We start from the raw sequence: 27,232 nt of genomic DNA on the forward strand, positions 1-27,232 counted from the left end.
AAAAAGAGAACTATGATTTTGCTAAGCCTGGTCTCATGAAAATAGTGCAGACATTATATAAAAGGATCGAAAAGCATAGGCCTCCACACCAGCTAAGTACAGGTGGGAAGAGAGGAGCAATCTAAGGCAGCAGGGTGTCCTTGTAACCAAGTGAATTTATTTAAGAACTAATAATTTATATGATTACATTCCTTTTTTGTTACTGAAAACAAAAAAGTAGTAAAATGATCTGCAAGACAAATTTAGGACATATTGCTTCACGCTAAAAATAACATTTCATTTTAACTAATCCAGCATATTAACTATTCATAATGGAAGAGAAACCACAAAATAGATGCCATTACATTCTAGAACTTACCAATATTCTGGCGTGAGTTAACAGAATAAGCGATGTTGCTATCAATAGGTGTGTACTCAGAAACAAAATGCCTCTTCCTATAAATGAGACAATATAATTTGGCAGATCATAGTTTTGTAATTAGGACAAACTAGGTTGCAGTTTACCAAAAACAAAAAGTATTTGACCATATATAATGCAAATAAATCTAATATGCAAGTTGCCAAAAACAAACAAACAAAAGGGGCCTGTGATCACACATATTCAAGTCAACCAGGGCAGAAGGGAAATTTGTAAAAGATTCTGGGTGGGATAGTTCCTGCAATTTGTTTTGGAGGACACTCTTCAATGACCATGGATTGGATTCCAGAATTGTTACTCTGCCTGTGGAGGAATACTGCTGGCACAGCTGGACTTCTGCTTCTTATCCGTCCTTCAACAGCACACACACACACACCTGGAGCCCCATTCCCAGCATGCCCAATCCTCTGTAGAATTGGGCACCCTCTGGAGGAGATCTGGAAGGCATGCAGAGGTCTGCGGGGACAGGGAAGAGGGGATGCAGAAGTCCGGTTCTATGAGCATTCTAGATCCAACCCAAATAGTGTGTCAATTTCAACTATATAACAAGCAGGTAGGTTTAGCCAAATGGTGGTTCCTAAGAGATTTGGATAGTGTCTAGGAGAATCCTGCACCAATCCATGACTACTTCTGTGAGTATAAAAAGAGCCAAGTTGGATCAGGCCAAAGACCTATCTAGTCCAATACTGCATTCCCACATTGGCCAACTCAATGCCTAGAGAAAGCCTACAAGTAGGACATGAGCACAACAGCACCCTCCTGCTTATGACAGAGCAATTGGGGCTCCATATTGTAATACTCTTCTACAGGGTGGTAAAATTTCTAACATAAATTTATTTATTGCATTTATATACTGCCCCATAGCCGAAGCTCTCTGGGCGGTTTACAAAAGTTAAAAACAGTAAACATTAAAAACAAATATACAAAATTTAAAAACATAAGAAGCATAAAATAGCACGTTGGGGAGAAGGGCAGATGGAATATTTCTCCCTTATCATGTGATTCTGTTGAATATGTAATGCTTTTCCTTATTGAACTAGTTGTGGTTGCAGGTGATGATTGCTTGAATACTCTTAACACTGGAATGTATATCAAGGAGAAAAGGGCCTTCTCCCCACATGCTATTTGTCTATGTTAGAGATTGTACTATTGGAGGAATATTCAAATATGGAAACCTTCCCCAAAAGCTACAGTTCAGAAGTTTTACCATTCAATTCTGTTGAATGTATCAAATGTCTTATGGATATCTCCTAAACTGTTCAGGTCTGTGCAGAATGCAAAATGTACAGATAATCGACACAAACAAATATACAAGTATACTAGGCTGGATGAGGCACAGTTCACTCAATAAGATGCAAGCATTTTATGAGCCTGAAAAAGACCTTTCATTTTGTACAGAAACCTACATACAGTCATCAGCACTGCACATGCTGACCCTACTCATCCCTGTTTGTATATATTCTGCACCTCTAACAACAGAGGTATTATTGCAGCCTCCTATTGCTCTAACTCTTTTCAATAAGCTGCTTCTGGAATGTACATTTATTTATACATTTGTATCCTACCGTATATCACTGCGATCTCAGGGCGGCATACAGATAAAATCAGAACAATGTAAACGTAATTAGTATACACAGCTAAAAATGTATTAAGTCATTTTATTCCAAGCTTCTTTTACTTTCTCCTAATTTGGAATTGTCACAACTACACCCTATTTTGATTCAGAGCACAACATTTAGTTTCAACATATTTTTAAGCAGACCTACTTGTCCTAGAGAGTGATCCTAGACAGAATGCCGGGGGTGGGGGGAGAAGAGAAGAACATAGCTTTTTTCAGATTCCTGGATCTGGAGACAGTGCTCCAAACTCGGACCCAAGAGTCCAAGTTCCCCACTCCCTTGCAGCGGATATGGAGAGAACTGTGCCAGCTGCCTCTACAAGCTCACAAAAACAAGCTCATACAGGAGAAAAAGGGGGCATGCTGGTGGGAAGGGAGAGATGTGGGGATACGAGATTTGCCCAGCCTCTGCCTCTCCACCTCCTCAATGCTTCAGCTAAATGGGCGAAAATGCTCTGCATTGGTTGCTTGTAAGCCTCTGAATCCAGAGGCTTACGAGTACCCAGGCTGGATCTAAGAGGACTGTGCCCTTAAATACATCTGTTCATTTTGTCTCATTTTTTGCTGCCTCTGTAGTTTCAGAGTCATAAGTGATACAGCTGAAGGTACATAGTTTGTTATACACATTGAGCAATGTCTGAGTTTTGCCTAAGTCAACACTAGCACAAAAGTGCTCTCAAGGTAAGCCAAGTGGACTCATTGCAATGACTCTCCCCCCTGCCACTCCACCAAATCTGATTACATTAACAGTATTCTGTATAGGTGTGAAGATTATAAACGTACACTTACTACAAAAACGTGGGTCTTATTTTTACATTTCAAAAATACTTTCTTAAAGAGCAGGGACTAGCACAAGGCAAAACTAAGTATTGCTGTAGTATGGGGATGTGTCTAAAAGCACTGATAAAACAGTACGTGTTTTATTTAGCAGTATATAAACTTCAGCACTTCATTTTCAACGTTAAGTGCTTTTTAAAAATAGAAAAGAGAGATATCTATGTACCTGTAACACCAGACTCCAAAAACTGCTGCAAAGAAGACAAGCAAAAATCCCGTGTAGGAGATCCACATGATGACATACATGGCATCCAAACCAAGCAAAAGCCAAGGTGCAGGAGGTGGAGGGGGTTGTGGTTTGGGGCCACAAACAATAGAGCAATCCTGACAACTGCAGGGTCCTGTGACATCATCCACAGACTCATTGCAGCCTTTGGTAACGTTGTTCATCGGAGTCATCCCATAGATAGGAACATCTAAAGGAGGAGGTTAACAAACATGAAAGAAAAAGGCAGAACGTGACACCAAGTTTGTAGATATGTCTTTAAGCTAGTAAGTTTTAGTTTGACAATTACATCCTTTAACATAACACACCATTAGAAAAGTTTCTGCTCACTAGTGTTTGAGCCAAGAGACCGAGACTCATATGTACAATGTACATAATTCAATCTTCCTAATTTTTTTTAAAAAAGCACTCAGAGCTGCCATTCCATTTGTTACAAATAAATTGCATCTACTTAACATGCTTTGCAAACAATAATATTTGAGAAATTTAACAAGCAATGGCACAAGTTCTCCCTTGCGGCACCATATAAAGGAGAGTAGGATATGAAATATCTTTCTATGAGCTACAAATTCATAATCTGGGTTCATAGTTTGTCTTGGCACAGCAGCCTTCAAGAAACACTGCTGGCAGACTGGGGTAAAAGCTGCTCTCAATTTGCACAATCTGCAAAATCCAATTTATAAGACTGGAACCAAGGAGCATATTTAGGAATATTAATAGCTGCCAAATCTGTTTGGATGGTTATATCCCTAACCTTCCTAATAAGTGTTGATTTGGCACTTGACTACTCCAGAGATCAACATCAAATCTGAAAACTCATGTAAGAGGAATAATGCAAGTCATGCTGGATTTTTTTTGTAAATGAGATTTTAGCCAAGGTTTACCTAAATACTTAGGGGTGGCTCAGATGATTGTCGCTTCTTGCCCTGCACATGCATCCATTGTTTACAAAGTTACTTGCTCTGAGGAGTGGGTTGGTATGTCGTGTGAACTCAGTGAGCAGCGTGGTGGTGGCAGCTTCATACCCACCCTACAATTCCTCCTGCACATCGTGGGTTGCAAGGTGATATGAAACCATTCCTACCATGCCACACACCAGGTTCATACTGCACCCCCATTTGCCCTGCAGTATGGATAATTATGTAAATAATGGGGGGACATGGCACACGCAGAGGTGGGGGGAGAAGCCACGATGGCTTCTTTTCCCACCCCACCCATGATCATTGGAACCCAAATAAAGAATCCACTATTTTCCATTTTAGCTAGGGATTAATAGAACTTGTGCCATTTTCCTCCAAATCAAAAAATTATCAACCCCAACTCTTAAAAAGGGAACAGAAATGGATGGCCCTATATCCAGCACTGTCTTTTAAAAAGAAATGTTCAATCTTGTAGTTTTGAAGAACTGCAATATTCCAATAAATTGTTTTAGTATAAGCAACAAGTTTTTTTTAATAAAGAAAATCAGTAGAAAGAAATTAAAGTGAAATTTTTTTGCACAAAATACTGAACAGATTTGTTAGGCTGCAAGTAGAAAAAAGGAGTTCCAAGCATTTGTTGTGCTGTTTCTATCTCTAAATATAATCACATTAATGTTCAAACACAATTGTAGCAGATAATGTTTAAAAAAAATTAATGAATATTTTATAGCAGCACAGTTCAACCACTTATTTATTTCAGTATCAGACTACGGTTCTCACTAATCTTGCTCAATAAGGAAAAACATTTTAAAAAATTTCCTACCTGAAAATATTGGAATGATGTTGAAAGGAGTCTGACCATTATCCTTGCTAAACATATACTGAATCCAATTGGTGGCGTTGCATTCTTTAGCATCTTTTCCACACATGAGTCCCAATGCTTTAACATTGCTTGATGGAGCCTCCACATCTTTACAGGCATTATACATAGCTAGAAATGTGATTTTAATAAAGAAAAGGACAAAGTTGATAATTCTGAAAAACGCAAATACAATTTCTTAAGCTGAGTCAGCAACTGCAATAAAGCAACTCTGAGCTTGCAACAAGACAGCTAAAAATTGAGACCCCTTTTGCACATACCCATTTGTTTAAAAACTGAAGAACTGTCATTAAATGTGAACATGTAGATACCAACATTTTGCACACAACTGAAGATTAAGCAGGGATTCACCAATCATCTCACTAGTTCCCCAATGGCAAATGGCTCTTGCAACAGCTCTCCATGAATAGCACAGAATGTAGGAAGGATCAATTTTCCTTTGTACTGTTTTTTTAACAAAAGACAGAATGCCATTCCTGCCTCATGCAGAAGTGTGTCACGCAATGAAGGCGTATCTTCACAGGCAGGAAATGAGGGCAAACTAATCTAACACAAAGTTGTGGGCAAAGCTCAGACAGACTGCAGGAGCAAAGGGATCTACCCATCTTCTCTTTAGTCTAGTGAGGTCACTATCTCATGAAGGGTGGAACATAACAGCTTGGTTGCCAAGTCAGCTGGATATGTTTTAGGCCAGCTGCCACCCAGAATGGACTAAAAACACACACCACACAATTTTTTTAAAAAAACAAACACCTGTGGTTTTTTTTAATTTTATATTTTTTAAAGAAGTATTTCTTCTTAAACCACTCAGATATTAAATAATCTGAATATAAGTACGTTAGCCCTACAATCTCTGAACTAAATCCATACCTTTTACCAGCTACATTTTCTGTGGGGGTTCAAGAAAAGGGTGACAGGATGCATGGTTCAATGCAAGCTTTAAAAAGGGAAAGCAGAGGGCAGATGAGAAAAACTTCCCTGCTACTCATAGGAGCTGTGGAGAAGCTAACAGTCGCCAGATTGAACATTCTTCAGAAAAAGAACTGTAACAGATTACACCAGATCTCCTAGGTCAGTTTTACAAAGAGGATTAATGATAGACCAGTTTATCCAATAAAATGATTCCCTCCCATTTCAAAAAAGCATTTCAATGGCATACGTTCACACACTGCTCTCTTCCCCAACCCTGACTTGATCCTCTTTTTCATACCAGTCAATGACTTCTGACCTGCAGATGAACAGAGTAGCTCACTTATACCTCTGCACACAAATTACTTTTGTAAGATCCAGACAACAAAAATAATAATGTGAAGATACTATCATTTGATTGCCTTGCTTACCATTAGAAAATTTTTCTCCAATGTAATACTGCACCTCTGTGACACTGGATTTATTCTCTTTTGTAATTGAATCTGAATATGGAATTGTTTGTGTAACATTCAGAAACTCAGATTGATGAGGACTGCAGGTTATCTCGCAGAACAAGTTTATAAAATTATAATAACAAGATGGACACCTGAAGAAAGAACCAAGATCAGGGATTTGTATATTTATCCAGTATATACACTTAAAATATAAGACATTTCAAAAAGGTATTGGGGCGGGGCTTGCATAACATGACAGCCCACTGTGGGTTATTCAATTCACTGTGAGGCTGCAGGGTGTGTGTAGCCCATTCAGCATCCATTCTGCATATCTAAACACTGCTTGGGGGTTGACATATTGTGTGAATATGGCAAGTGTGAATTATGCGAGGGTTAAACAACCATCACATAATCTTCACAGGCCATGGGTTATGCGAAGGTTGTTTAACACTCACATAACCCATGCTCACCAGGTTCGCCCGAGACGATAACTCCTGAGTGGATGTTGGATATGGCTCGTCATGGTTTAAATAACCCATGACAACCCTTGTTGTGTGAACCAGGTCAGCATTTGTTTTCACGTCAGCATTTCTTTTCAAGAAGGACTAACGGTTGTTATGGCTCAAGTATCATATTTAAATAATACTTTCCTGAAATTTATAGATCTAAGAATGACCAGCAAGTTCTTCAGCTATAGTTAATATAGTGAAGATCAATAATATTTCATTTGAAGAAACCCAACTACATAATTCAGAAAAACAGTGGAGCCGAACAAGACTTACAGCCTAATCTTACATGTGCTTACTATTACTCCTATATAAGAGTGCACAGGCCTAAGATTCAAAAGCCACTGTTTAGTATTTTGTCCCCAATAAAAAACAGAGGTAATCTGAACCACAGAGACAAAAATATGAAGAAAGCACATATTACAGAAACTCTTCAAGTAACTGCCACTTATTTGACGTGGTTTGCAGAAAGTCATTACGCTGGCAAAAATCACCAGATGGCCAATATTTTTCCTCTTCTTGGACAGCCTTGATCTTGGAATTCTTGTAGACTGCAAGCTGAATATGAGCCAACAGTGCAATATGGCTGCAAGAAAGGCAAATGCTATTTTGGGCTGCATTAATAGAAGTATAGCTTCCAAATCACGTGAGGTACTGGTTCCTCTCTATTCGGCCCTGGTTAGGCCTCATCTAGAGTATTGCGTCCAGCTCCACAATTCAAGAAGGACGCAGACAAGCTAGAGCGTGTTCAGAAGAGGGCAACCAGGATGATCAGGGGTCTGGAAACAAAGCCCTATGAAGAGAGACTGAAAAAACTGGGCATGTTTAGCCTGGAGAAGAGAAGATTGAGGGGAGACATGATAGCACTCTTCAAATACTTAAAAGGTTGTCACACAGAGGAGGGCCAGGATCTCTTTGATCCTCCCAGAGTGCAGGACACGGAATAACGGGCTCAAGTTAAAGGAAGCCAGATTCCAGCTAGACATCAGGAAAAACTTCCTGACTGTTAGAGCAGTACGACAATGGAATCAGTTACCTAGGGAGGTTGTGGCCTCTCCCACACTAAAGGCCTTCAAGGGGCAGCTGGAAAACCATCTGTCAGGGATTCTTTAGGGTGGATTCTGCATTGAGCAGGGGGTTGGACTCGATGGCTTTGTAGGCCCCTTTCAACTCTGCTATTCTATGATTCTATGAGATAAAGTTGTCTCTTAAAATGCATTACTCTGATAGCATTCTACCATCAGGTGAGCAGAATAATGTTTGGAACAATTTTGGGTTTAGCCAGACATGATATTGAAAGGGTTTGTAGATATTCATTTTCCCGTCATCTTTCCTAGAAAACTGAATGGATATCAGATGTTCTCTAGTTTGCTGGAAAAGATTAGAAAAAATATAACCTTCCATAGTAGGTACATGCAATAACAAACACACTGCCTCCACTGACCTGGAAAGAAACTGAAGAGGGAGCTCCATGTTGTCTTTCAAAGTCTGAAGTTGCTGTACATCACAACAAAGGCTAACATTCTCAAAGAAAAAACCTGGGCAGAGTTCCTTAAGAGAAAATTGAATATTTTTTAAAAATTCAAAATTGATAAAGCAGCATCCAATATATTTTTTAACTGCTTACTCTAGACGTCTGACTTGGAAAACATATTCCACTTCTGGCTTAGAATCAGAGTGACAGTGAAATTAATAATAATTTCATACAACCTTAGAAATATGAAGGCATAGATATAAAAAGGTACTGGTAGATTTGGTATGACCCTAACTCTCACGTTCATTGAAACCAAGAGATGCGTATACCAATTACAAAGGACAAAGTTCAATAATCAGAACTTACTACTATGTAATTAACATTTTGTCTTATTCATATTAACAATAACATAAGGGTTAAATGTTTTCATTGTGCTACACAGTGTTTAAGAAAATTATGCTTAGGTCTTTTATCCCATTTCCACTAAAGTTCTGATTTTTAAGTAATTATTTAGTAAAACTGTAATTTACTAGAGACTTACTTGCACCAAATCATAGCCATCCTTCGATAGTGGCAATGCTGGGCCCTTATATTCACAATTGTATTTTTTATCTCCAAAAGCAGTTCCGCACTGGCCATACCAGACACATGAGTCTGAGAATACCTGAACAGCAGAAAAAAATATGTTAGAACCCCAATTAAGAAATGGCAAGTGTGTTAAATAGGTTACAATACTAACTTTAAGTAATCTGAAGTTACAAAAGGCTCAAATGAGCATCAGCTCATATCGACCACCACAGGTTTCACAACTGTAAGAAACATTTTCAAAGGAAGAGTTAGCTGGATATTGGAAATATGTTTTTAGGTGCACCCACGGGTTACTGCGTGCCTTCCCATGTATCACAAATAGCTTATGAAGGTCACCTCAGTTTCAAAAGCAGCCATCCATGTGACATGGCAATTGCTTTAGAGAAGCACAAGAACCCAATTGGGCATGCAGAATAATTTGCTCAGCATTCATACAAATTGTCTAAAAATTATGTGAAGAACAATATGTAGATAATCACAGAGAAAAACAGAGAAAAATTTGCAACGTAACGGATTTCTCAAGATGACAGTCTCATGATGCATGTGAGACATCTGGTAACAGAACTTTATCCTCGTGGGTGGAAGGAAATCTCTATGATCAGCATTTTTCTCTTGACTCAACATGACAGAATAGTGTTTTCTTCTATCGAACTAGAAAACACAAACCAGACAACATTGCAAAACTTTGCAGAACTTATGTAGTAACTACACCCTAATTCAAATCTTATCTCAGCCATTAGGTAATGATAGACAAGCCACTATGCTCTCAGCTTCAGCTACTATCTGCCAATCTCTAATAAGAGAATATTAATACTGGATACCTTACACGCTTAAAAGTATTTGTTATAGAAATATAACATGTGTTAATTACATTACTAGATTGTGTTGTTAGCTTTCTTACTGCTGCAGTATCTATAAGTCACAATTATTAAGAGGGGCCTTATTACTTGTTTCACAACTAACAGTGTTTTGTCACATAATGTCATGTAAGCAGCCCTTCTTGGTAGTGTCACCCATCCCTGAAACAATCTCCCATGTTTTGCTCCAGAGGCAGAAACTGCATCGAGCTTCAAATGCCTTTCAAATATGCATTTATAATTGATCATGACACTGCTTTGTTTTATGGCTTTTGCTGTAATCTTTTAAAGGTATTTGTTTTATACTGTTTTTATATGGGTTTTTATATTTATGTATTCGTATGTAAACTGCTTGGAAATCTTGAAATGTCAAACAGTATAGCAGCAGCAGTCGTCGTCATCACCATCACCACCACACTATTAATATTTACTGGCTGAATTTGCATTTCCAAGGTTTTCTCGGCTTGGATTTTGAAGACCAATACTTCTAGCAACCTTAACTCAGTACAAAACTGAGGGATGTTTTGTCATTAATATTTCTGTGTAAGCAGAACCACCGACACCAAACAATTTTAGCAGCTTTATTAGAGAGATCTGAATGCATAGTTCTAAAGATAAAGTGCCATTATTATCTTTGGAATGACCTTCAATAGTTTATTTCATGTAATGTACTTACTTTACAAGGACACATTCCTATGACCTATGTACAACCTTGACCTTGTTCTCTTTTCAGAGAAGGGAACTTTTGAAATTATGCCAAACAGCATTAGATTGCTTTTCTATTGTTTGGCCATTATACATGAAGAACAGGAATAATTAAATGACCCATAGTTAGTCAGGGAACACTGGAGGGAGCAAGTGTGCTGCCTCCCACAGGCTTCCTGCATCTGCTTTGCCATGACATCCGAACCAGGCACTTTTGGTTGTTGAGGGAGAAACAGCTCAGAGGTTTAAAGTTGGATAAATTCCTGGAGGAGAAAGCTATCAATGGCTATGAGCCCTGATGGTTATATGCTTTCACCGGTATCCGAGGCAGTAAGCCTGTGTGCATTAGTTGTTGGGGAACATGGGTGGGAGGGTGCAACAGCACCCTCTCACCCATATTCATCCCTGGCCGTTGGCTGGTTGTCCACTGTGTGAACAGAGTGCTGGAGTAGATGGACCCTTGGTCTGATCCAGCATCAGGGCACTTCTTATGTTCTTACAACTCCCAGCATGGCTGGCTGGGGCATGCGGGGAGTTATAATACTTTTTTCTGTCTAAATGTGCATAGGATTGCAAACTTAGAGATTTAAGTTCACTTGGGTTGTCACCAGTTCAGAGGAATGTTTCCCCAAATATTTGATTGTATAATACTATGCACAAGACATCTCTATGTTTTTATAAAATAATTAAAGAGATAAAGTTACAGGTACTCTTTTTGGTTTTTTTTGTAAACTGCCCAGAGAGCTTCGGCTATGGGGCGGTATACAAATGCAATAAATAAATAAATAAAATTTTAAAAATCAAAGCTCACATTAAAAATACTTGTTTTAAGTCCCAACAAACATGTACATGTCTCATATATAGCAAGAAAACACCAGCATAGTTTTACAATATCTTGGAAAATTTTCAGCCAGTGCTTACTTGAACTAATACAGCCCAAAACTTTCTTCTTTCATATTTGTTGTCAAGGTTCCAGCCTACTACACAGAAACACTGACATTTCTATATGGAACCATACACAGAAATGCCTATACTGAATTCTGGGAAGTTAACTGCTATTATTACAGTACTAATAACCATGAAGGATACAAGAGATTATTTTAACACTTTTTTCTGTGTGCTGTTTGCGTACATCTATTTTTATGTTTTTACATTAACAGAAATTGGCGCAAATTACTGCGCACCCCAGCTATGTTTGGGACAGAGGAAGCAGATGAAACAGAGTTGATTCTTGAGTTATGTCCTCCCATCAAAACCTGCACTTCAGGCATCAAAAGATGCCTGAAGTGCACCTATCCATACCTTTTGGATACAAAGGATTCCATCAGAAACACTCTGATTAATGCTAATTTTGATTCTAAAAGCATTGCAGAAATATTCCCCTGCAGACCATAAAGCATAAAATGTACTGTTCTTTCCATTAATCCAAGACAGAATCATATAAATATTAGACATATACCACACAAAGGCTAATTCAATACAAGATGTCAAATTCACATTTTGATATGCATCGGAATATAGCTCAGGTTAGTTTCCTTGATCTTCTAGTTCAGAAAGAATGAGGGAGATTGATCACTTCATTGTACAAAACACCCACTGATAAAAGCACATATTTAAGAGGGTTCTCATACACCCTCTTAAGGGACAATTCTGTAGCCCCTAGACAGAATTTGCGGTGCCATAGGGCATTTTGGATTTCTAGTTCCAAGGTTGGAGACACACTCTGATCTTAGAGCTGGGAAATGGGGCTCCAACCTATTTCCCCCTCCAGCTGGCATGGAAAAAACCCGCACAGGCTGCCTGAGAGAGGGGGAAAAGAGGGTGTTTTGGTGGGGAGGGAGGGAAAAAGAATGGAAGAATCAAATTCAGAGTATCCTGAGGCCTCTCCAGCCTCCTTCCCACTACTCTCTCCAAGACACTTTCACTAGATAGGCAAAAAAATACCCATCTATTGAAAATGTAGGGCTGAAGGACAGAGATGCAAAGATTGACTCTGCCACTCCTCATGACCTGCATAGGATGAACATAAGCCTCAGAGTTTGGAGGCTTACAAGCATCACAATAGTCTTAATTTAGCCGTTGTCTTAATTTACCATATGGACAATTTTTACAAGTCCAACAGAATTATACAAAGAATAGGGACTTTCAACAGGAATCAACCAGTCTTAAAACTCAAGTTTTTAGAGAGGGGATATCTTGAGAGGTTGCTTGAAGAAAGGAGATAAAGAGCATCTGCCAAGCCACAGGATGTTCTTTTAAGAAACAGGGACAGGGCTGTGAATAATGGAATTGTATTCTCACACTGAATCATGGGTCTAATGGCCAACAGAGCAATTTTAGGAGACACTGGTGTCTCCTACAAGACATTCCAGAATAAACCTTTGATCTCTTTTAAAGATGCAAGGAATTTGAAAGAAATTGGATTAAAAAAGATTTGAGACAAAGGATGTTTGGGTTGGCCTACTCTGAATAGACATCATACATGTGGGAGATATGTGTACTGCAAACATACATGCAAGATGGAGTTTTTATTAATCTGCAGAATGGGAAAAAACACATTTTGAACCATTTTACGGCCTGTTGTAGTAGGAATGAAATGTCTTTCTTTCTAGTAGGAATGTTATTTATGCTATCCAGTGCCTATGCAGGAAAATTGATGTGGGGGAAATCACCACAGCCCTTAAAAAAATGAGTGGGTGAGCATTTGATTAACATCAGGAATGAAAGGGGAGGGTCCGTTTGGTACAACACTTTTATGAGATTTAATAACCATTAGAGATGTAAAAATTCAGGAATTTTATTGTTTTTTAAGTTAAGACCTGGAGGGAAATATTTGCACCTGTCTGTGCTAAGATATAGATTAGTGTTTTAGAGTCATGGAAATGTGCCGTTACAAGGAGCTTTTGAATAGTGCAGTACGAGAACCCTAGTTTCGGCAGGTGACTGTGTTTATTATATTTTAATTATTTATAAATTCATTCATGTATGACTTTTTATTTATGAGTTACATTTGTAAATTTTCTTGTGTTGAAAGTTTGCAATGCATTTGTGAACAGATGAAATTAATTAGCCATGGTACTTTTATGTTGCATATTTTGGATGTATGTGTACAAAATTATAATATGTGGTCCTTCGTTTTACGTAGCCTCTGAGGAAGCAGCTCATCTCCAAACTTTGGGAAGGCTTGCACAAAATAAAAAGACACATTTGTGATTTTATGTCACTTTTGTTTTGGGGGTACTTCATGCCTCCCTGTTTTGGCTGGGCCATAATTCAGATATCACACTAAGCCATAGTTTGTGGAAAGCCTAGTTTGGAATAAAGTTCCTTGAATTTCCAGGCAATCTCTATCACTTAGAGATGCTTATCTGGTTTCATTCTTTCTAGGTGTAGTTGCCTCTTGACACAGAGTGATAGTTGTAACTATGGTTTTTCAGTTCAGAAATCACACCAAGCCATCATTAAGTTTCCTTAACCATGGTTTGGCATGATGTCTAAATTGAACCAGTCGCCTTGGGAGAATTGAATACATGGGGTTTTGTTCTGGATTAACTGGTTTTGCCTAAATACAACTTTGTAACTTTTACCAAAAATGGTGAGTCATAAATTCCATCCACCACTTTTCTTCAATTTAAATGTCACACATTTTAGAACACAATTCCAGTTAAGCAATACTGCATAGTCACTGTAGAGACTATCGGAGCTCAACATTCACTTTTACATACTACATAATATTCCAACTCTAGATTTAGGATACCTAGAGGCAGTAGCTTCCCACATATTTACTCAGTAAGGAAAGAATACTTAGTCAAAAAATCTATAGATACACAGAGATAAATTCCATTCCTAACAATGGCATAGTATTACACAAACTAAGGAGGCAGCATAACAAAAACATTCCCATTAGACTCCATGGAGATCACAATACTTTCTCACCCTCCATACACTACCCCACTATATCAGAGAAGCAATTCCTTATAACTCAGTTCTGACATGCAGTAGAATGAGAGGGTAGAATAGAAAAATGGCAATTCTGGTAATGGTGAAAGCTAGAACTTTGTATACACAAACAACTAAAGCCAACAATGGAAGTAGGAAGAGGAGACAAGAAATATTTACTTTTTCTCAGAATCTTTACAATTACTCTTCTTGAGAATTCCATATACAATTTCATCGCTACAGCTGGGACTGGAAAGATAGCATGCACACATGCATACACACATCATCAGAAAGGGTCCCCGCACCTGGCAGAGTGAGCCAATGTCTCAAAGTACAACTCCTAAATGTTCTCCATTCAGCCCTTTTCCCAAGCACCCCAAGGTGTGTACAGCAAAAAAAAAACATGGATACAGAATGTCTCTTAACCTGCTCCCCAGCCTGCAATATAAGGGAAACTGTATATTGAACTAAATACTGCGTTGCTGGACAGGCTTTTAGAAATGCTTCCCAAAAAGAGGACAAGGAAAGAATGCACCATGCAGAATTAGAGGAGTGTCCCAGCATGCACTGGGGAAAGCTAAATAGAACACAGGTACAATTGTTTCTAAACACTGCACACTCCACTCACTAGGAACGGTGGCCAAATATTCATGACTTATTCTTCCTTGCAAGATCAGTTCCAAGGCACATAGCAAAGAACAGAGTGTCTATTGTTTCACTGACATCACTTCCCACAAGAGGTGAATTTCTTATCACACTCTTATCACATACTATATGAGCACTACAGGACCTGACGGTTATAGCTGTTACATTTGTTATGCTCTCAGTGGACAACCAGGCAGCCGTTCCCAGCCATGCCATGCAGATTACAAGCAAAGGCTATAGTAACACCAACCTATGGAAAATCAACTGCTCCAGTGTAGGGTAGCTACCTTTTCCGTTTCTGGGCACCTCTTAAAAATGCATAACTGTCAGGACAGTAAAAACAACATACAACATGATGGTGCAGTGATGGGGAAAACTGCACATTTCATTCTGATGTCTGTCATCCAGCCTTTAGCTGACAGACTGGCACAACAGTTCAATTATTATTATTATTATATTTATTTATTTGTATCCCACTTTTTGCCCAATGCTGGGCCTCAAGGCGGCCTTACAAAGTTTAAAACATACATGGGGGGGAGGGAAACAAAACCATAAACGTTTAAAATACACAACAAAATTATAAGACATTAACATAGATGGAGGGCCAGATTATTCTCCAAAGGCCTGCTGGAACAAAAAAGTTTTAACCTGCTTCCGAAAGCCCATCAAGGAGGGAGCCAGTCTAGCTTCCCCGGGAACAGAATTCCAGAGCACCGGAGCAGCCACCGAGAAGGCCCTCTCCCATGTTCCCACCAAGCACGCCTGTGAAGATGGTGGGACTGAAAGAAGGCCTTCTTCAGAAGATCTTAAAGCACGGGCAGGCTCATAAGGGAGAATACGTTCTTTCAAATAACCTGGACCCAAGCCATATAGGGCTTTATAAGTCATAACCAGCACTTTGAATTGTGCCTGGAAACAGACTGGAAGCCAGTGGAGCTGTTTTAACAGGGGAATTGTGTGCTCCCTGTAACCAGCCCCGGTCAACAATCTGGCTGCAGCTCTTTGAACCAGCTGGAGTTTCCGAACACTCTTCAAAGGCAGCCCCACGTAGAGTGCGTTACAGTAATCCAATCGAGATGTAACTAAGGCATGTGTCACCGTGGCCAGGTCCAACATCTCTAGGAACGGGCGCAGCTGGCGCACTAGCTTTAACTGTGCAAAAATGCACTCCTGGCCACCGCCGAAACCTGGGCATCCAGGCTCAGGGTTGAATCCAGAAGTACACCCAAGCTGCAGACCTGTGTCTTTAGGGGGAGTGTAACCCCATCCAACACAAGCTGAATCCCTATTCCCTGATCTGCCTTTCAACTGACCAGGAGCACCTCTGTCTTATCTGGATTAAGCTTCAATTTGTTCGCCCTCATCCAATCCATTACTGCCAACAAACACCGGTTTAGCACAGAAACCGGTTCCTTGGAATTGGGTGGAAAGGAGTAGTAGAGTTGGGTGTCATCAGCGTACTGGTGGAACCGCACCCCACAACTCCGGATAACCTCTCCTAACAGTTTCATGTATATGTTAAATAGCATGGGGACAAAACAGAGCCCTGAGGGACTCCACAGGCCAACGGCCAAGGAGTCGAACAGGAGTCCCCCAGTACCACCTTCTGGGTCCGTCCATCCAGGAAGGAATGGAGCCACTGTAAAACAGTGCCTCCAAGACCCATCCCAGCAAGGTGGCCCATAAGGATACCATGGTCGATGGTATCGAACGCCACTGAGAGGTCCAGCAGAACCAGCAGGGAAATACTCCCCCTGTCCAGTTCCCGGTGAAGATTATCCACCAAGGCGACCAAAGCTGTTTCTGTCCCATAACCAGGCCTGAAGCCAGATTGAAATGGATCTAGAAAATCCATCTCATCCAGGAATCCCTGGAGTTGGGAGGCTACCACACGCTCCAATACCTTGCCCAAAAATGGGATGTTGGAGACTGGCCGGTAGTTATCCAATACAGTGGGGGCCAAGGAGGGCTTTTTCTGTGTGGGTCTTACCACTGCCTCCCTCAAGCAGGCTGGGAACCTACTTTGGCGAAGGGAGGCATTGACCACTCTGCTCACCCACTCAGCCAGTCCCACTCTGGCAGCTTTTATAAGCCAAGAAGGGCAAGGATCTAGTATACATGTGGTGGCTCTCACCACACATCATCAGACTGTGCAAATTGAAAGGTATCCAATAATACTGGACAAGCAGGTGCCAAAGTTACATTCACAAGGTCTGTATCAACAATAGCATCCAAGTCAGAGCAGATCCGAGCGATTTTGTCTGCAAAGTGCTGGGCAACCATCTGTCCAAGATGCTTTAGGGTGGATTCCTGCATTAAGCAGGGGGTTGGACTCGATGGCCTTGTAGGCCCCTTCCAACTCTGCTATTCTATGATATGATTCTATGATTCTCCTGCCTGCTGGCTATGAAAGTTCTTGATAAGTGTCTCTGTGAGCCTTCTTAGTCTGCTTATGAATTTGGGGTGGACTGCATTCCTTAATGCCCTCTGTTTCTAGATTTTTGGAATTGAGTACAGTTTTTTATATAACCAAAATGGTACCACCCATGCACAACAGCAGACTTTGGGTGAACCCCCAGAACAGCCAAATAGGGGACTGAGCATGCTCAGTAGCAACAGAATTCTGACTGTTTGTGGAGTGGGGGGGGGGTAGAAAACCAGATGGGAATGGAGTAGTCTGGTGGAGGGCATGGATGACAGACTATAACCATCAGAAGAAGCACTCCACCCTGCAACGTTTTGTTGCATATCCCACTTGTTACATTATAATGACAACCAAAATATCAATGCATGTTGACTGACATATTCTGAGAAAGAGTAGGATGGGATGCCATTGTGTAATATTAGATTTTCTCCAACTACAATATAAATATATCCAGTGTTAGATATGGAACTTCAAGCTACTACAAGCTGAAGAACTTAGATACCTCTCTTCAACAGCTGGCAAGCAAGAAAAAGTTGATATTAGAGGTCACTAACACCAAAAGAAACAATATTGTTTAAACTTAGAAGTGGTTATATCATCAGCAGAAACAGAAGACACATTTGTAGAGAAAAATTCAGTAGGGAAGATTAAGGCTCTCTAAATGTGCTCACACAGTGCAATCCTAAGCATGTTTGCTCAGGTGTAAGTGAACTTTGGACTGCACCATTAGCATCACAGAAGAGATTGTTCAAATATAAGATTTAGCATTACTAAAACCTGTGTCTTGCACAAAAATATCCTCAGGTAATATATCCAGCAGACCTAAGCTCATAACAAAAAATGCTATACCTTACCAAGCTTCTGGATTCCTACAGACCAACAGAACACAAATGATATGCATAACAAAGGTTTATCTATCATGTCACCCAAAACAAGCACTGGAATGCAAGTTAAAGAAAGTCAAATGTTTAAATCTGTGCCAGGTCAAAAGACAATTCAAAACATAATAAAGAGACAAAATAAGATCAGGAGGAATAAAGAGCTTCTGCTATTCTTAATCAATGCTTGTAAAACAAGAAGTTCACCAAATAGATTTGCATCAATACTCATCATATCCAAATACAACTAGATATAAAATAGCTATTATGAGCCTCCCCAAATGTCAATCTTAAATCATAAGGCCTTAAAACTTGTGGGGTGGGGTGGGGCATTGTGACTCTTGATTGCTAACAAGTGATGAGTAGTTTACTCTATACAATGGATGTCTAACTCACTTTACTACCATTGCACAATCATTTGGTATCAGAGTGTAGATGTTGTGCAGGACACACAAGTTTTTGAATTTTTCACAGACCAAAAACACATGATACCAAAGAAAGCTCTCTGCATGTAAAACTTATGCAAATAAGTACAGAAATTTTACCAGATCACCTATTCACATAGCTATGTCATAGAATGGCTTGAAAAATAAGTTACCTGCCACAAATGACCTTGCAGTCTTACCTGTGCTAGAAACGCCACACCTCAGATAATTTGACATTTTGATTAGATTCACCCCACCATCTTTTGCAATGCAAGATGCCTTTTTAGGCTCACTTTTATGGCAGATTGAAGAACTCTCAGCATTGTGAACAGTTCAATGTTGTTTTTAAAATGGAAGTGGAAACGAACAGCTGGATTTGGTAATTTAAAAACACAATTTCAGGTGTCAGCAAAGTTACTGCATAAAGGGTCACCAAGCAAGTCATAACGGAAGACTTACTCCACTCTTTCTCCCTTGCTGTTCCATATGCTCGGAACTGTCTCCTCGAACACCTGTGTGATGCCCTCTCTTCCTTTACTTAATCCCTCCTTAACCCAACTTTTTCATTCAGGCTTTGGCACAACCCCTATGCCTTAACCACAAGCAACTTAATCAACCTCATATTGCGTCCATGTTTACTCTTACCTATCCTTCCTCCATTTCCTCTGTGCCAAATTTTAGATTGTAAACTCTTCAAGGAAGAAGCCTGTCCCCTCATAATCCAAAAAGCACTGTGCACGCTGTGATGGCAGTACAGCATATAAATAAACAACGGTAAGATACCAGTCTTAGGCTGAAGTCTACAAAACGTTGCTAGTTCTCTGAAACACTTCCAAGAGCTTTCCAATTAAGTATGGAAACTATGGTTTTTTCAGAATAACTACTTCATTACAAACAACTACAGCCGGTTCCTGATTACTGCTTCTCTTTACTTACTTTATTTGTGGTTCTATAAAGTCAACAAAGCAAGACTCTTAACAGGGAGTCTATGGAAAGCCGTGTACAACTGGTATTAATAAAATGCGATTCCTTAAGGCAAAACCCCTATGAACACTTACCTGCGATCAGGTCCCACGGAAGTCAAGACTTACTTCCGAGTAGACATGCATAGGACTGAGTCGCAAGAGATTTCCCCCCACTGTAGTCACGTCTTTAGTAAGAAACTACCTGCGAACCCCACGTCCCAACTTCGAAATCACCCCGCAGCCGTCCTACCGCTAGAGGCCGTGGCGACCTCATCTGCAAGGAACTCCCCTCACTTACACCAGCCTTTTCCTAACCTGAGGCCCTCCAGATAGGCTGCACTACAACTCCCATCATGCTCAGCCAGCCTGGCCGATGATGGGAGTTGCAATCCTGCCATCTGGAAGGCATCAGGGTGTGGGGAGGCTGCTTTGCACTATACGAAACCACCCGCTTCAGACCGGGATGGTCTCCCTCAGCGAGGCTCCAAAACACAACTCCTCCCTGGCCCAATTTTGCTCCTCATCAAGCGCCACACTCCGCTCACCAGGCCGGGCAGAAGCGCCAGTAAACAGGCGACGCCGAGGCTCAGGCCGCATAGCCTCCACCAGCCTTGGCTGCGCGTCTCAGGCCGCCCAGCCATCTTCGAAAAAGTCCTGGCGTCTCTCGCTCGTTTCGCCGTAGGGCTCGGGCAACCCCCGACGCTCCTCAGCTGATTAGTTCAATAGAAACTATGAGTGAGGTGGGTCTCTCAGCGCCGGAAGGACCGGCTCGCCTCTCCACGCCTTTCCTTTCGTCGCCCGCGCTGGGCGGCGCTGAGAGCGAGGAAATCCAACGGGGGCGGCCGAAGAAGCCGCTTTTCCCCTCCCCGCCGGAGTCGGAGCCGCCAACCGAGCCTGTCGACGTCGCCTCAGCTCCTCCTTCGCCCCGCGCAGTTGCCCGCCTTTTCCTGTGCCGCGGCGCTGCCTGCCCCTCACGCCACCGGCAGGGGCTGTCCCGCTTCCCCGCCCACAAACACGCCCGACGCCTTCTTGGGGAATCAACCCGTTTCTCCGGTCCTGAGGTTCGACGCCTTCTTGGGGAATCAACCCGTTTCTCCGGTCCTGAGGCTAACAGCCTAACCCTATATGTGCCTGCTCAGAAATAAGCCTCGTTGAGTTCAGTGGGGTTTACGCTGAGGTAAGCGGTGTAGGATTGCACCGTCGTCACTTCGTGGTCACGCGGCCCGGCCTAAAGAAGTCGACCCCACGGGGACTTCCTCTTTGCCTTTACAGTTTCATCCCAAACACGTTTACTCAACAGTTAATGCTGTTTCTATCTGCTGGATAGAAGGGAAATGTGCTCGGAGATTGCAGCCCGCAATCCTAGATAGATAGATAGATAGATAGATACTTAAAAGTAACTCCCATTGATTTCTGCGGGTAGTATTTCCGAATAAATGGATTGCGCCGAACGTTAAAGTCGTTGAAATACGTGGGGTTTAAGTTAGATAAACAATGCAGGCAACCCAATGTATATATGTTTACAGCCGCAGTTTCCTCTTTCCACGAATTCTCTTTTAAGCCTCGCGGTGCCAGGAGCTCCTCTGAGGGCCAAAGCAAGCATTACTTTAAATTTGTATCCGGCAGCAACAACTTTCCCCCTCATTTTTACTCTAGGGTAGGCGCAGGGCACCCTATCCGGACTGGGATCCTAGTGTGGCAGTAGGTATGCTTTTAAGATCCGGGTGGGGGCCCTGCACCTACTCTAGCACAAAAATGAGGGGTGGGGTGGAAATGTAGCTTCTAGATAGGGCTTTAAATTTATGTCTGTTTTGTCCCAGAGGCTGGATATTTCCCCAGAAACATTTGAACCCCCACTCCAGAGCCTCCTTAAGTTGAAGATGAGACACAAGACATCCAGTCTCTGGCTATGCAAGGAAAAATCACTTTGCACTTGTTCAAGGATATATTGCATTAGATCACCTTTTTAAAAGCCTTTCTCCCTTGGCGAAAAGAACTCTGCACATGTTCAAAGGCACTCACTCTTAAGTGACCGGATTTTTCTGTACCAGAGATGACAACTTTTAACCGCTGTTGTCAGATGTCTGTTTTAAAAGTAATATCCCCTTAGATCAGCAGAACTGGGTCAGAACCCAATTGCAGTCATTTCAGACCTGAAAACAACCAAGCTTTTGTGAGACTTTCATGCCCATACAGTTGTTTTTGTTCAAGCTGACTGACTAATCATGTGATGTGCTTCAACAATCATTGTGATGTGTTTAGCTCTTGAATTTTTATCGCAAGTCTTTTAACAATTGGTGTGTTTGTCTAAAAGACAGCATATTTACTTTTTAAAAAATGTGTCATTTCTGGATATCTTTCTTACCAATATGCCATTTGTTTCCTATGTTCCTCAACCACCACAACCCCAATCTTTGTGTGAAGCTCCCATTGTACATATAAGAAGTATTAATGAATGTGGATCACTTGTGCACATTCTCAGCAGCAGTTCACAGGAACGTGATGAAAAACTGCCCATAAATGCTTGTCTTTATAATGTATTTAGTGGTCAAATGCAAGCCTGAAGTGCAACTAACAAAGCTGTCAGACCCCTTTCTCAATCACATGGTTCATATTCTCTGAATGTTCCCATATTACAAGGTGGAAAAGCATCAGGCCCTTCCCCCATATCTGTGGTATATATACACACCACTCAGTTACAATAATTCCACAGCAAAGGGGGTCTCATATGAAGGGGGACATATTACAGCAATTTTATGGCTGATTTCCTTCACAAGTTGAAAATTATGTTCAGGAGAAAGAATGTTTATAATGTATAGGCTGCATTTTGGTTTGCAGGCCTTATCAGGTCTTGCACACATTTTCTGATCAATTATTTTTTATTAAAAACTAAACACGCTGCCTTATAGGTAATCCATCCAGAGAAACATGTCAAATGTATAGAATACTGGCCAAGCTAGATGCAAGGAAGAATCCATATCGGTAAATAGGAGTGGATTTGGAAAGTTAATCCAAAGAGTATATTATGTATGAATATCAAGGAAAAGTATACATTTACATTCAGATAGTAGTTATTTCTAAACAAGCAATGTGCGGAAGTGGAAGAAGACAATAGAATAGGAAGGACAAGAGACCTCTTCCAGAAAATTAGAAACATCGGAGGTAAATTCCAGGCAAAAATGGGTATGATCAGAAACAAAGATGGCAAGGACCTAACAGAAACAGAAGAGATCAAGAAAAGGTGGCAAGAATATACGGAAGATCTGTATAGGAAGGATAATAATATCGGGGATAGCTCAGACGGTGTGGTCAGTGAGTTAGAGCCAGACATCCTGAAGAGTGAGGTTGAATGGGCCTTAAGAAGCATTGCTAATAACAAGGCAGCAGGAGACGACGGTATCCCAGCTGAACTGTTTAAAATATTGCAAGATGATGCTGTCAAGGTGATGCATGCCATATGCCAGCAAATTTGGAAAACACAAGAATGGCCATCAGACTGGAAAAAATCAACGTATATCCCCATACCAAAAAAGGGAAACACTAAAGAATGTTCAAACTATTGGACAGTGGCACTTATTTCACATGCCAGCAAGGTAATGCTCAAGATCCTGCAAAGTAGACTCCAGCAATTCATGGAGCGAGAATTGCCAGATGTACAAGCTGGGTTTAGAAAAGGCAGAGGAACTAGAGACCAAATTGCCAATATCTGCTGGATAATGGAGAAAGCCAGGGAGTTCCAGAAAAACATCTATTTCTGTTTTATTGACACTTCTAAAGCCTTTGACTGTGGATCATAACAAACTGTGGCAAGTTCTTGGTGGTATGGGGATACCAAGTCATCTTGTCTGCCTCCTGAGGAATCTGTATAACGAACAAGTAGCAAGGGTAAGAACAGACCACGGAACAACGGACTGGTTTAAGATTGGGAAAGGAGTACGGCAGGGTTGTATACTCTCACCTTATCTATTCAACTTGTATGCAGAACACATCATGCGACGTGCTGGGCTTGACGAATCCAAGGCTGGAGTTAAAATCGCAGGAAGAAACATTAACAATCTCAGATATGCAGATGACACCACTTTGATGGCTGAAAGCGAGGAGGAGCTGAGGAGCCTTATGACAAATGTGAAAGAAGAAAGTGCAAAAGCTAGGTTGCAGTTAAACCTCAAAAAAACCAAGATTATGGCAACCAGCTTGATTGATAACTGGCAAATAGAGGGAGAAAACGTGGAGGCAGTGACTTTGTATTTCTGGGTGCAAAGATTACTGCAGACGCTGACTGCAGCCAGGAAATCAGAAGACGTTTACTTCTTGGGAGGAGAGCAATGACAAATCTTGATAAAATAGTTAAGAGCAGAGACACCACACTGACAACAAAGGTCTGCATAGTTAAAGCAATGGTATTCCCCGTAGTAACCTATGGCTGCGAGAGTTGGACCATAAGGAAAGCTGAGCGAAGGAAGATAGATGCTTTTGTACTATGGTGTTGGAGGAAAATTCTGAGAGTGCCTCGGACTGCAAGAAGATCAAACCAATCCATACTCCAGGAAATAAAGCCAGACTGCTCAGTTGAGGGAATGGTATTAAAGGCAAAACTGAAGTACTTTGGCCACATAATGAGAAGACAGGATACCCTGGAGAAGAGGCTGATGCTAGGGAAAGTGGAAGGCAAAAGGAAGAGGGGCCGACCAAGGGCAAGATGGATGGATGATATTCTGGAGGTGACAGACTTGACCTTGGGGGAGCTGGGGGTGGCGACAGCCGACAGAAAGCTCTGGCGTGGGCTGGTCCATGAAGTCACGAAGAGTCGGAAACGACCGAACGAATAAACAACAAATTGAATGAGATTAGTTTAATTTGGGGCTGTGTACTCTGTAGTGACCCATTAGTAGTCCTTTTTGGATATCTTGAGGGCATAGTTATAGCTGAGGATATCATAATAGTGATTCACTTGTTAGTGGCATCCAAACAGCAATCAGATTTAGTTGGAAGAAGGTTAATTCACCTTCAGTCAATGACTCTTAGAGTACGGGATGTGACCAGTAAAGTTAAGTTCACTAATATGATAAAGAGTTTGCAAAGGGAGATAAGCTAATGATTAATTTATTTAAAAAAGTAGAGTTGTTCTTGTTATATACTAGAATAAAAAAATGTTGAGGAAACATCAAAACATTTTCCTTTTCTGGGGATGACAGTGTCATTGGGTTTGGTATAGAAAAACGTGTATTTAAATTGTTAATATTGCTTCCTAATATGTGATGGTTTTTGACGTTAGTACTTGATTGTGAGCAGTATCTTGTATTAATATGTATTAGGCATCATGATATTATTCTGTGTAATGTAAAACAATAAAACTGTTAACAAAACTCAGACTAAATACCAAATAAAGCCAAAGTTATTATTTGCCAAAGCTTTATTAACTTCAATAATACTTAAGTGATAAGATTTTGACAATATACTTACAGCTTAATCCTATGCATATTTTCTTGGCCCAGGTGAATTCAGTATGGCTTACTCCCAGGTAAATGTGCATGGAATTATGGGCCTAATTGCATGTTCCTCTTCTTAACAGTACTTTAGTTAACTAGCTCCATTGTGAAATACTATCATAGGGTTTAATAGCTATATTAGCATAGAATAGATTTTACTAGAGTTGCAGCACCTATGAATTCAGCCCAATATGTTGTTTACGGGGGTGTAGAATGTGTGCCCTGACTAGTGTTGTAATTGTTAGTATTGAATGACAGAAGCTTCTAATCTATTAACTTGTTTGTAATCTGATTCAATAGTAACAGAAGGAATAAACAGAACACCGTGTCTGTGTGTGTGTCAGCCAGCACCAAAATGTTTTGCAACCTTAGTATTGGAACCATCTGCTGGTGAGAATATGAACTGCTGATTCACTACACACGAATTGATTGTCATTTTGATTTTAAGTTTTTAGGGCTAGAAAAATCGGAAGTCCTACCCGTTAACAAGGTGCCTCATTTTCCATTTTGAAACATCCCATGCAGAGTAGGAGAATGGAGCCTACAATGAACCAAATAAAATAAGTGTGGATAATTCTGCAATAGAGTACCCTACTGTGAACCTACTATGAACTTGTTATAGGACTGGTTTTAATATTTTTAGATTATTTGCATGAATTGGGGTGTGGGGGAAGTTTGCTCATTTGGGAAGTCTGTCAAACAGCAGCTTCCTATGTTCCAATTTTGCACTTTCTTTCAAGATTCTCATTAATTCCATTCCCAGGAGTAGGTAACAGCATAAAATAACATTTTAAAATAATAATAAATTTATTTCTTACCCACATCTCCATATTGATCGAGGTGGGGAACAACAATAAAATACATAAAACTGGATTAAAACATAATATACGTTGTTAAAAACATCCTAAACATTCTAAAAACATCTTAAAATTCCACTGGATAGTGGAATTTAATTTAATTTAAAAACCTTCTAGTTTAATAATTAGCAATATCTATAAAATATATTAAAACAGGAAGATAAAATTACAGCAAACACAACTCACCAAAGTCTTTAAAAAGAATATGTAGTGTTCATCTAATTAAAGGACAAAGGGACTGGTACATTGCACTTCAGGAGGAAAACATTGCACAGTCCTTGCAGCTACCACCAAGGAAGGTTTGTTGCTTGTAGAGTTAAGCCTAACCCCTAATGATGGCACCACAATAGGTTTTAGGTTGCAATCCTAAACACACTATGGAGTAATCCTCACTGAATGCAGTATGACTTACTGCTGAGTAAACCATACATAGAATTACACTGTCAGGCTGCAAACCTGTTCCTATTTTCCAGGGAGTAAGCTCTACTGAATTCAATGGGACTTGCATAAAAGTAGACAGAGCTGATTTAGAGAGGTGCAAGGGGATGCAGAGAGTAGGAAGGATTGTTCCTAACAGTGCTGATGGAAGCCTTCTGTCGGAAGAGGGAAGTTAGTTCGATTTTTCCCATTGGAGTTATACACTTCACACAAGTAGCACCAGTCAGCAGCCTGGCTCCCTATTCTGGATCAGCTAAAGTTTCCAAACTCTCTTCAAGGGAAGCATGCTGTAGTAGTCCAGGTGAAAGTTACCTAGACATGCCAAACCCTAGCCAGGGCCCTTATAACACAACTGCTATGCAAAGTGTATGGCCATGCTGGTCATAGTGTAGCCAAATAGGATGTGTGGAACCAGCAAGACGTGAAGTCTGGTTATGTGTTAACTGGAGGTTGGATGCACATCCCTATTATCTTCAATACTTCCACATGGTGGCAGCTTTCAACATAAACAAGAATTGTCTGTTTTTAGGAAGCGTAAATTATAGTTATTGCCAGTAATTTGTTTAACTATCACACAACTTCAGCAGTGAAAATCTTGAGAAATATAGGTACCTTCAGACTGACTACATCTCTCCTATATTTCCAGTCCCTTGTAGACTAGGTATGAGAAAAAGCAGGAGAAAGGAAAGCAGGAATAAATGTACATGTTTGACTTGGTTAATAGATTTTTTTTTGGGGGGGGTTTGGCTTTTGTAAGCCACTTTGATCATAACAGAAA

General features: G+C 40.6%; 1 protein-coding gene across 1 annotated transcript in view; it reads right to left on the reverse strand.

Moving 5' to 3' along the window:
* Positions 1–20,472, reverse strand: part of NPC1 (NPC intracellular cholesterol transporter 1) — a 38,571-nt gene extending 18,099 nt beyond the window's left edge. Inside the window, exons 1-7 of the mRNA XM_063130640.1 lie at positions 20,216–20,472; positions 8,785–8,907; positions 8,214–8,320; positions 6,240–6,415; positions 4,843–5,010; positions 3,040–3,289; positions 359–435 (exon numbers count right to left, since the gene is read on the reverse strand). Of these exons, the coding sequence (XP_062986710.1) occupies positions 359–435; positions 3,040–3,289; positions 4,843–5,010; positions 6,240–6,415; positions 8,214–8,320; positions 8,785–8,907; positions 20,216–20,311 (997 nt within the window). The 5' untranslated portion in view covers positions 20,312–20,472. The remainder of the gene's footprint in view (positions 1–358; positions 436–3,039; positions 3,290–4,842; positions 5,011–6,239; positions 6,416–8,213; positions 8,321–8,784; positions 8,908–20,215) is intronic.
* Between the last annotated feature and the right edge of the window lie 6,760 nt (positions 20,473–27,232).

The sequence above is a fragment of the Elgaria multicarinata genome, chromosome 7 (assembly GCF_023053635.1).
Source record: "Elgaria multicarinata webbii isolate HBS135686 ecotype San Diego chromosome 7, rElgMul1.1.pri, whole genome shotgun sequence".
In the NCBI taxonomy this organism is placed as follows: domain Eukaryota; kingdom Metazoa; phylum Chordata; class Lepidosauria; order Squamata; family Anguidae; genus Elgaria; species Elgaria multicarinata.